Source organism: Staurois parvus, unplaced genomic scaffold (genome assembly GCF_062004578.1).
Source record: "Staurois parvus isolate SC_StPar_1 unplaced genomic scaffold, SC_StPar_1.0 ptg000233l, whole genome shotgun sequence".
Taxonomy (NCBI): domain Eukaryota; kingdom Metazoa; phylum Chordata; class Amphibia; order Anura; family Ranidae; genus Staurois; species Staurois parvus.
In genome coordinates, this window is record NW_028318029.1 from 1,567,606 (window position 1) to 1,579,974 (window position 12,369).

General features: G+C 43.1%; 1 protein-coding gene across 1 annotated transcript in view; it reads left to right on the forward strand.

Annotated features, from left to right (window-relative positions):
• Positions 1 to 12,369, forward strand: part of ITGBL1 (integrin subunit beta like 1) — a 321,794-nt gene that overhangs the window by 81,769 nt on the left and 227,656 nt on the right. The window contains exon 3 of the mRNA XM_089679952.1: positions 2,463 to 2,609. Coding sequence (XP_089536078.1) covers positions 2,463 to 2,609 — 147 coding nt within the window. The remainder of the gene's footprint in view (positions 1 to 2,462; positions 2,610 to 12,369) is intronic.

Sequence of the window (12,369 nt, forward strand, 5' to 3'; positions counted from 1 at the left end):
TCAGGAGATAAGAGGGGGATACTGGAAGAGGGGGAGGATCAGAGAAGTCAGGATCAAACAGCCTTTTTAGACATTGCAATTTTACACATTGCAGAGGATTAACCCCTTAGGTTCCACAGAGAGTATAACAAGCATTCTTTACTGCATATACAGACTTATTTTACTGTTGCGGGTTTAGTAACACTTTAAATCTTTCTAATGAATCAGTCTCCTAAAGCAGACACAATGTGAATGAGCTTAGTTAATTACAAAGTTTCCCTGTATTGGTAATGTCAATTCTATGCTTACCTACAGCTATTCCATGGATATTATTGATATACTTTGACCTGAGGCTTTGTGCACAGGGCTGAGAAAGTGGAAATGTGTCAAATACAGGAGATTTAGGATGAGTACTGTGGAAAGTTCTGATTATATAAATGTAGCTTGTTGCCAGTTTATAGTAAAAAAGGTTGAATTTTACATTACCATTTATAGCAACCATCAAAAGTACTACAGATTGAAAATTAAAAGGGAGAACAACCAGACTTAGAGGTAGATAAATGTTCAGAACAATGTGATGAAAGGTCTGATACTGACATGTTTTACTTGGCTCATACATCTACAGATGTAACTCTCAAAACGGCTCAAAATCAAGTAATCAAGTAGGTCATGTAACACTGCACTGCTCATTATTTAACCTAGCGGTATGAAATCCACAAGATATTTAGACAGATGGTTTATGTCAGAAATAAGCTCCTGTTACCATTATAACTGAATTGCTGGTTGAAACTGCAAGTATCTGTGTCATTTCCATATGTTACACAATTCATGAGATGTTGCTCCTGGAACTGTCACATCCTGTTTAGTAAAACTGAAGTATCTTCCCAATATTAGGGATATGATTGTGTGCCATGTTCTACTGGAATATAATGAAAATGTTTTTATATGGTACAATATTTCTACTTGCTGCTTGACCAGTGACTACCAAAACGTTAATCATTATGGACTTTTACTGTAATGTTTCTATTGTCCACTGCAATATGATGTGTCTTTTTTGTACAAATCTAGTTTATGCATATTAGCCTGTATCAGATAAAATAGCCTTGCCAGGTTTTTGAAGAACTGGAACAGTAAAATGTTGAAAATGTGTTTTGTTAATAAAATAAAGTCAAATGTCTTAGGAGAATTACAGTCATAAAATAGATACGGAGGCTACTTTCTAATACATGGAAAAGCGAGTGAGAGAGAGTAAATATAAGTTACATTGCCCATTACTGCCTTCCACATATGCTGGAAGCACTGGTAGAATCCTCTCTGGCACTATCAGGTTACACAGATAGTAAAAGGAGAGAACTTTAGATTTCCTATTTCTAGATACTGTATGTCTCGGATAACTGATAGAATCATCCAGTGGGTTGGCTGTGCTTGTGGGTTCAGAATAAGGAATAAACTCTGATTGTAGTGGATGGCCTAGTTCACATATAGACATTTATTACTCTTAAAGTTTAACTAAAGGCAATACTTTTTTTTTTTTTAGTTTTGGATAAAGTGGAGATGGAAGAGAAAACCTCTTAGGTTTTTATTGCTGTCTGTGCTCCCGTTAGAGAGATTCACCCTCTCTATTTGTCCTGTTTACTATTATCATCGAAAGTGAAAGTAAAGAAAACCCAAGTTTTGGGTTGTCCACAGAAAAGTAATAGAAGGAGAATTTTCCAAGGGGACACTAGTTCCGTTGACCTGGGGGTCCCCAAGCAATTCCCTTAATTTCTGGGGATTATTTCTCACTTCCTGTTCTGGCCATGGGACAGGAAGTAATGGTAAATCTCCCCAACTGGACACAGATGGCAAAACATAAACTGACAGGAAAAATAACCCTCACTTACTCTAACCAATATTATAAAAAAAAAAAACATTTTTGCCTATAGTTCTACTATAAAGTCGAGTCAAACTCAAAAAATTAAGTTTAAGGGAAAATATAAAAATGTTAATTGTTCCAAAGCAGCACACTAAAAAATGTACCTTTGTCTTGAATTCCTGTTGAAAATAGCAGCACACCTCCTGTTATAGGAGAGTGCCAAAGCACTCATGTGCCTACAGTCTTATAGCTGTATTTCTGCAGTGATATCTAAAATACTGGGCCTCTGACTGTAAGTCTCATGAAATTTGGAGTGAGATTTGGTGATGTCACTACCGTACTGTTCACTCTTCTCCTTGTTGGGGGTTCTGACATGGTGAAAAAAAAAGGCCGGCCTCTACCAGGATGGCTGCCTCCACACAGAGACACCATGCAGATCAAGGCATAGTAAGGCAGTATTGCTGGAAGATCTACAAGACCACAAGCAACAATAGTGACTAGCCCTTTGTACAAATTAAACCCTCTAGCAAATCCAGTTGTGTAAAATTTCCTTTTTTATGTTACAAGCATAAAGTCAAGAATAATTCATTTTCAAAACATTGAAAATGTGTTTGTTTATACTTACCAGGACATGGGATTTGTGACTGTGGAAAATGTCAATGTGAAGTTGGATGGTCTGGAGAAGCTTGTCAGTACCCAACTACGTGTGACCTGACACGAAAACAAAGTAACGAGATGTGCAAGAATTCTCAAGGAGTCATTTGTTCAAATGCAGGTCTGCATCCTTTTTATACGTGAAACACAAAGTTCCTTTTAAATGTAACTTCTAGGTCACTCAAACTTTTATGTGTGTTATTATCATTAAAAGGTTTTTCGAGACTAGTGCACAATGTACTTTTCAAAAAATGCCAAGCTGCTACTACATAGGTTATTCCAGTGCATATTATTCTGAAAGGAAACTCAGATACTGTAATTTAGTAAGAAAAGTAACCGTGCTGAGCATTCTCTGGAACTGACATAAACTCCAGCTGTGCATATTTTTTAAATTCAAAAGATGTAGTAAGTACCTTTTTCTGAATGCATAATTCAAATAATCAGAGATGGTATGTACCTGTTCTAAAAAAAATATTTAAAATTCTTTAATTTGTTATCCTTAGAATTCAAAATGTTAACACACACACAATGTAAATGAAATGTGATGCGTAATGCATATATTATAGGCAGTATACTATGATATACTCAGCTGATACAGTCTGTTTTTACCATTTTCATTATTCCTATAGTTGTAGTGGTGCCCCCATTTACTCACCATGCACAAATGCAGAAGCCGACCCCTTTAATCCCTTTTTCCCACAGCTCCCTGAGTTCCTGGACTCCCCCAAGGGAAGATAAGTTTCTCTGCTTCCCTCCTTCAGTGTATGCATGCTTCTTTGCCATCCTGAATCTGTTTTGCATTATTGCTTGCAGGGGCGGACTGACCGTTTGGAAACTCGGGCACTGCCCGAGGGCCCGGGGTCAGTAGGGGGCCCCATGAGATGCTCCTGGTACCTTTTTCATAGGCTTTTTTGAGTTTGGGCAAGGACACAGGGGCCCCATGATCCCCTATTGCCCGGGGGCCCCATGAGTTGTCAGTCTGCCCCTGGTATCCACCACTTAACATGTTGGTGACCAGAATGTGCACTGGACAAACTAAAACAGACAAAGAAGGCAAACGCATTGAGTTGTCAGTCTGCCCCTGATTGCTTGTAACATTGCACCTCTTTAGTAAACTGCAAGTTACAGAGGCTCTCTCTAATCATTCAGCCTATTGAAAATTGACAGAGACCCTGCTGTGAAGAGTAATGTTTGTGCAGCTTTCATATGTATGTTTTGCTCTCATTCATCTACAAAGTATGCTTGTTGCTTTGCCATCATGAAGCTTTTGCATTACGGCTTTTTATGGCTTATGGCTAACTTTGTACCTGTTTAGTAAAATACAAGTTACAGTTACTCTATCTGATCATTTGGCCGATTACCCATTCTGTATGTCACTGAGTCATAACTAAATTCTATTTATAACAAATCATCTCATTTGCTTAAGTTTCCTAAATGTGGACAGCCTAATACCTTCTTAGCTTGTGGCATTCGAGACTGCTAAGAAAGCACAGTTTTTTTTAACAGTGATTAAACCACATAAATCAAGTCATACTCCCTTTCACATATCTAGTTTCCTTTTACATTGATTAATTACAGTTTTGTTGTCAGTAAAAAGCTTATCCTATTAAACTGGATTAAAGTGTTCTTACCATAAGTCCTTAATATTAAATCTCCACTCACTGATCTATACAACATATAAATGGTCTGCTACTAAAACTTCTCTGATAATTCTGATGTCATCTTATAGATAGATGTAAATTCTTCTTTTCTTCTTTATTAGTGAAGTACTTAAGTCAACTGTTAGGGCCAGCTCACACTTGTTAAGAGAGCTCCGTTTTTCTGCATAAGAAAAATGCAGCTTTCCACAAGGGCACACAAAAAATGTTCTGTGTGTCCTGTTTGCACCCCCTCAGCTCTCACGTGTCCCCTGCTGCAGCTGTTTGCTGCCAGCTTTAAGACAAAGAATTGATTGATCACATAACTGCTGATCACTCAGTTCTCAGTCAGCTCTGAGCAGAGAGTGGTGTCTACTCTGTGCTCTGTCCCTTCAGCACTCACTAGAAAGTCTTCTTTCCCACAACCCTGACCTGGTGGTTGTGGGGGGTATGCCAGTCCTCCATGCCAATGAGTAGGGGTACAAATAAGCTGTACTCATTCACAAACAAATGTGAATAGTAAAAAATATAAACACAGGTGTTGACAAATCTTTTTAACCCTTTTGCTGCCAGGTCTGCATGGACCTGACAGCAGCAGGGGGTTTTATACACAATCCAGTGGCTGCAGCCACCGGGATTGCGTATAAATCTGACAAGCAAACAGCGAGGGGGGGGGTAGATTCCGGTGCCCCCCCCGGGGATGCACTTCCGCCATGTAACTGGCCATCTGCTGGGTGCCATGGATAGTGCTGGCGGGTGGAGGGGAGAGAGGAGATCGGGCGAACATCCACTCTCCTCCTCTTCTTTCTGTGACCTGGAAGGTGATGTCTATGGCATCCATGGTCACAGCTGTCACTTTCCTTGCTGGAATAGCCAGGGAAAAATGTATTGCAATGCGGTTTGCATTTCAATACATCTAATGGATCACAAAGGAGACATGCAGGGACTTTTAGACCCTGCATGTCTCAATAAAGAGAATCTGTCACCAAAAAATCATCACATAGGGGACTTTGTGTCCCCTATGTGATGGAAAACAAAAAATAATAAAGTTACACCCAAGCACATAACATCCTCCCCTCCATCCCCACATATATGCACATATGAACATAAACTCACACGTTGGGGCACCTACACATGAAAACATCGATTGCATATACATGTTACATATCACCACGCACGCCAAAGTGAGAGCAATAATTATAACACCAGATCCTTAATGCTAAACTGATGACCAAAAAGGGATTTTGAAACGTTGCCTATAGAAAATATAGGGTACTGAAGTTTGTCGCTATTTTATAGGCGCACACAAATTTAAGGTTTGTCATGCTGGGCTTCTATTTACTCTATTTTTCTATATGTTTTATTCTATATTCTATTTTTCTATATGTTTGTTTGCCATAAAAATCACTTTTGGGTGATTTGTACTGAAATTTTGCGTATCTGAGACCTTTGCAATAATATTGTATGACATAAAAAATTGGAGACACTCGGGCTTGGACAGCGTGGAGACGGTTTTTTGACCTGATTTATGCCTCTCCGAATTTATTCCTGTGCCAGCCTGCGCTTTAGTGCCCCACACATGACTTACACTTTGCCACTTCATGGAGTTGGTATGCGACCCTTCCTACGCGCGTTTTTTCTAGAACCTCCTAAACCTTCTGTCACTACCGACCTCCTCCCGCCTCTTCACATATTTTCTCACCTGATTCCATATTTTGGCGTGACCACCGGCCGGCGGTGGCGTTTCTTCTCGTTTCGGCGTCCTCCTCGTTCCCCACACAGTGGGCTCTGTGAGCTCCTACTGATCGTCTATACGGCGCGTTTCACTATATAGTTTGTTTCCATTTCTTGCTTCTCTTTCTTCTCTTTCTCTTCCCACCTCCTTCTTACTTTCTTTCCTAGTTATCTTTCCCCCCCCCCTTTTTTTTTTTTTTTTTTGTCTTCTCATAGGGAACAGCGGGTCTCTTCCCCAAGCCGTTTATTTTTTCCACTTTTTCTTCTTATTCTCCCCCCCCCCCTTTTTTGGTTTTGTTTTGTTTTTTTTGTTTTTTTTTCCCTTCCCTTTCCCCTCATCCCTAGTGCATTTTACTGACGGGTTACCATGTCGGCCTCCACCTCAGTCTCAGGATCATTGTCCTTGAAATGCCTTTCACTCAATGCCAAGGGCCTGAACGTGCCCGAGAAGCGTTCCATGTTGCTCTCCTACGTGCGTAAACAAAAAGCGGATGTGGTCTTTCTCCAAGAGACGCACTTTCGCCAGGATTCTATACCCAAACCTTTCAATTTCCATTTCCCTACAGTTATCCATGCTGCTAACCCTCTAGCCAAATCAAAGGGTGTTGCCATCTTACTCGCTAGACATTGTCCTTTCTCGGTGTCGGACTCCCTTGTTGATCCAGAAGGCAGATACCTGTTTGTAAAGGGTTTTTGTGCTAAGCGACCTGTTACACTGGCCAATGTATATGCTCCTAACACCAAGCAGGTTTCTTTCATGCGCTCAATTACCACCGCCCTGGCTGGGTTCCAATCCGGAATGTTGATTTTAGGGGGCGACTTGAATGTCCCACTTAGCCCGCTGTTAGACTCCTCTTCAGGTAGCTCCTTTCTGCCGTTCAAGGCCCTTAAGCAAATACGCACACAACTACAACATCTACAATTGCATGACTCCTGGAGAACCCTTCACCCGTCGGTGAAAGACTACACATTTTACTCTGCTCCCCATAATAAATATTCCAGGATAGATTATTTCTTCCTGTCGCAATCGGATCTCCCACTCCTCCATGCTGCTTCGATAGAACCTATGGTTCTTTCAGACCATCACCCCATCACCATGATCTTGCGGTTCCCTGATGTCTTCATTCGCTCGAAATTTTGGCGCCTGGATGCTTCCCTTCTTGCAGATCCCGCTATTTTACAGGAGATACGCTCCAATCTGACGGAATATTTTTCCCTAAATTCTTCTCCTGATATCTCCCCCCTTACGCTGTGGGAAGCCCACAAGTGTGTTATCCGTGGCTTCCTCATTGCAGCGGCGACAAAGCGCAAAAGAGATAGACAAGAACATTTGAAATTCCTCACGGGCAGGATACACTCCTTGGAGAGGGCGCATAAACGGTCTCTGGCCGCGTCGACCTTATCTGAACTAACGAGTCTACGCTCACAACTTCTTACTGAACTGGGTAGGGAGGTTAAGAAACGATTCATTCTTTCACAAAAGCTGTATTATGAATTTGCTAATAAGAGTGGGAAGTTTCTCGCCAGAGCTCTCCGTGAACAAAGATCCAGCATGACGGTGCACAGAATTAGGGGTTCTGATGGCACTATGGCCACATCTAACCCTGACATTGCCACCCACTTCGAACAATTTTACACTTCCTTATATAATCTCCCTCCGGAACATCCCCCTCTGCCCACTGACAATTCCAGGGCCTCCCTGATTTCCGAGTTTCTCCGCCGTCACGGCCCGGCGGCCCTCTCGGAGGACTTGGCTACATCGTTGGAAACAGACCTGACACTGAATGAGGTGCAGTGTGCTTTGCAACGGATGAAACCGGGTAAGAGTCCGGGCCCGGACGGCTTTTCGGCGGCCTATTACAAATCTTTCCTTGACATCCTGGGTACCCCTTTCCTATCGGCATTCAACACTTTCTCTCAAGACCCTCCACCTAAAAATCGCCTTCTGGAAGCCCATATCACAGTTATTCCTAAAGGTGACAAAGATGCCACACAGGTTTCTAATTATAGACCCATCTCCCTGCTGAATGTGGACATTAAAATCTTTGCGAAAATCCTTGCCAATCGACTTCTTCCTCTGCTCCCCTCCTTGATCCATTTGGACCAAGTTGGATTTATCCCAGGTAGGGAGGCCAGGGATAATACCATTAAGGCCCTCAACCTCCAACATTGGCTCTGTAAATCTAACTTTCCCGGTTTCTTCCTTTCCCTGGATGCGGAGAAGGCCTTTGATAGGATCGCCTGGGACTATTTGCAGGAGTCTTTGGTGCAATTGGGTCTGGGTGAGAAGATGCTCAATTTTATAATGACCCTGTATTCAGGCCCTACTGCGCGTGTCCGGGTCAATGGCCATTTGTCAAACTCTTTTCCTTTGGGCAACGGTACGCGTCAGGGTTGCCCCCTTTCTCCACTCTTGTTCGTCCTTTCCTTGGAGCCCCTTCTACGGAAGTTGCGCTCTAACCCCGACATCAAAGGAATTGCAGTCTCGGATAAGGAATATAAGCTTGCGGCTTACGCGGACGATATTCTTCTTTTCCTTGCCGAACCGCATATTACTCTGCCAAATTTACTAAAGGACTTTGCATTTTTTCGTTATTTGTCGAACTTTAAGATTAACTTTTCCAAGTCTTTCGCTCTCAACATCACCTTGCCATCGGAAGTAGTTTCTGATTGTGAGTCGCGTTTCCCGTTTCATTGGGAAAGGGACTCACTTTCTTATTTAGGTGTGCAGCTTACCCGCAACCCTGATGATTTATATGCTAAGAACTTTTTACCCACTCTTCGTTCTCTCCAAGGGGATCTGAACAAATGGCACCGTCCTTGCTTTTCGTGGTTCGGAAGAGCTGCGATAATTAAAATGAACATCCTTCCTCGCCTTCTCTACCTCTTTCAAACTCTGCCCATCCACATACCGCTTGCCTTCTTCACATCCTGTAGGAGGCTCTGTTCTCTATTCCTATGGAACCATAAACGCCCGCGCATTGCTTATTCCCAGCTGATTCTCCCTAAACTTAGTGGTGGTATTAGCCTTCCTGACCTTCACCGTTACTATTTGGCGTGCCAGCTCTGCCGTGTAGTGGATTGGCATGTCCACTCTGCTTCTAAAGACTGGGTGCAACTAGAACACGCCTTCTCGTCCGCACCCCTGATTTCGATCCCTTGGTTGCCGCTGAAGCATACGCCTCAGGTCCTTCTTAGTCACCCTTTGGTAGGCCCTACCCTGAAAGCCTTCCGCTATACCTGCAAATCAGCATCTATTTCTGCGTCTCCGAATTGTCTCACTTCCATCCGACTCAACCCTGACTTCCCCCCTGGAATGCACAAGAACTTTCTATCTGAACATTGGCCGCATGATCAAATTTCGGCCAAACACTTTCTCCACGAAGGCAAGATGAAATCACTCCACGAACTGCGTGACAGCTGCTTGGGTACCCGCGATTTTCCTCTCTGGGTTTATTTGCAAATACGGCATTATCTGCTCTCGCATAAACCTTTCCGTGATTGGACCCGCCCTCTTACCCCTTTTGAGGATATTTGCTCGAAAGGAGAACCGCGTAAGCATTTGATTTCAGAAATTTACCCTCTCTTAATTGAGAATAGGGCCTATAACTCCCTGCCCTCCTGTCAGGCCTGGAATAGAGATTTGGATGATAATTTGGCGGATTCCGACTGGGCACGTGTTTTCAAATATTCTCATAAATGCTCCCTTAATGTCTCGACGCAGGAAAACGGTTACAAATTGGTATCGAGGTGGTATCGCACCCCTTCACGAATTTCTCATTTCAATCCTTCTTATCCCAATACCTGCTGGAGGTGTGGGGCTGCGGACGGATCATTTTTACACATCTGGTGGTCCTGTTCGAGCATTCAACCGTTTTGGAAAGAGGTCCATAGGATTGTAGTATCGGTGACGACCGTGCCTCTGGATCTGTCTCCGGCCCAGTTTCTCCTCCATCATTCCTCCCTTCCGGAGAGACAATATCATAGATCTTTGGCCATGCACATGGTCAATGCGGCCAGACTCTGCCTTCCCGTCCTTTGGGGCTCTACTCGCCCTCCCTCTGTTCGTGATTGGCTTGTCCGTGTGGGTAAAATGGCAGACATGGAGGAACTAATTGCGTCGGCCCTTGACACTCCCACTAAATTTTCCCACATTTGGGCCTGCTGGATCTACTTCACAACTACTCCTACGTACAGGTCTCTTATGGACCATCAGGTCTGACTTGGTTTGGCTTTCCTGCTGATGTTACTTCTTTACAGTAGTTTTTGTGATAGGCACTGAGACTCTTTTCGACAATGTATCCCTTCCCACGCGACTCTGGCGTTAGCTTAACTCCTATCCCCATGCATGAGTAACCCCAGATATTGCTGTCATTACTCACCCCATATGTTTCCCCCCCCCCCCCACCATTAATCTATTTTGCAAATTTTTTTTTTTTTTTTTTTTTTTTTTTTTTTTTCTTCCCCTTCCACCCCCATCCCCCTCTTTCTGTTTCTATCACTTTTCTCTCTATTTTCCTTTCTCTCTTTTCTCCTTTCTCTTTTCTTCTCGCCTCTCGCTTTGCTATGCTACATGGAACACTAGACATGCCATCCTATCACTCTTCCCACTTCCATCAACGGCTCCTACCGCAATATATGCCGATTTTGTAACTCTCCACCTTGCCATAAGTTTTTTGTCCAATTCCTACGTTCAGATGCCATGACCACTCTTCCTATCGCTACAGCCCTGCTTGGCGAAGCACGGCGCAGGGGATATTATAAGATGCAATTACACCCCATACTATACTATATTGGCTCCGGTTTGTTGCAAGCATAACCTTATTGTAGTCGGGTTTTGTATTATTGCATTATCATTATCTGTATTCTCTTGTTTGAGTTACTGCTGTATCGCTGTAGGTTGTGCCTGCTGTTTCGCTTAGGCACCCTGTACATGTCTTTTGTACCATTATGTTCTTTCTTAATAAAGGCTTTCTTTTTGGAAAAAAAAAAAAAAAAATTGGAACTACCACTATTTTATTCTGTAGGTTGTCTGCTTTCAGAAAATACACTATCTTGACAAAAGTATTGGGACATCCCTCCAAATCATTGGATTCAGGTGTTCCAATCACCTCCATTGCCACTGCTTTATAAAATCAAACACCTAGGCATGCAGACTGCTTCTACGAACATTTGTGAAAGAATGGGACGCTCTCAGGAGCTTAGTGAATCTAAGCATGGTACCATAATAGGTTGCCACTGGTGCAATAAGTCCATCAGTGAAATTTCCTTGCTACTAAATATTCCACAGTCAACTGTTAGAGGTATTATAACTAGGTGGATGCAACTGAGAACAACATCAACTCAGCCACGAAGTGGTGGGCCACGTAAAATGACAGAGCAGTATCAGCGCATGCTGAAGCACCCAGTCTGCAGAAGTAGTCAATTGTCTGCAGAGTCAATAGCTAAAGACCTCCATACTTCATGTGGTCTTCAGATTAGCACAACAACAGTGCGTAGAGAGCTTCATGGAATGGGTTTCCATGGCCGAGCAGCTGCATCCAGAAGAGAATGTTTGCTGGGAAAAGAAATTTGGGGGTATTTGTTGTTCTGGGAAGGGGGGTAGGGGGTATTTTTGCTGGGGGATTTAGAGTGGGAGAATTGGGTGGGAGAGGATGTGTACTAGAAAGGGGAGTTGTAATGGGACAGAGGATTTGGGGGGGTGGAAGAGGATTTATTCTGAGAGGGGGGGAGGAGGATTTGTGCTGTGAGGCTGTGAGGGAGAACTTGGAAGGGGAAATTGTGTGGGATGTTTTGTTCTGGGAGGGTGAGAAAGGATTTATACTGGTGGTTGCATGTGAAAATTAGTGCTTTTTTTGGGGGGTGGGGGGGGTGGGATTTTTTTGCTGAAAGGGGAAAGTGGGGGAAAGTATTGCACTTTCCTTACCCCTACACTGTGTGTTATACACCCCTGAATCCTGTACTCTTTTTGTTTTGTACTCCTGACTATGCATTACACACTCCTGTCCTCTGTATTCTGTGCATTATGTACTCCGAGACCATGTGCTCTGTGTGTCATGTACTCCTAAACCCAGCACTGACTACAGCCCTCTGTGTGTTACATACTCCTGATCTTTGAACACATTGCTTTACAAACCCATGGCCCTTGCAGTCTGCATTATGTGTTCTAAACCCAAAACTAACTGCAGCACTCCCCAACTCCTGCGCTCTGCTTTACACACTCCTGCACTATATACACAATACTGTACATTAAATACTTCTCACCAAAATGTTCATTGTCTCAACAGTTGCTGGGTGCTATGCAACCCTTGACTACTTTAATGTTAAAGTTCTTCTTTAAGGTAGCCTCACACAAAACAACCAAAGCATGTTTTATAGGTACAAGCAAACTTGGGCTTTGTTTAACCATGCCCCTTAAGCTCCTCCCGCTGGTAATACTTTGGCCACACATACATTTTGCAGCATTGCACTGCACGCACTGTTGGTCACTTCTTCCCTTAAGTGTCCCTG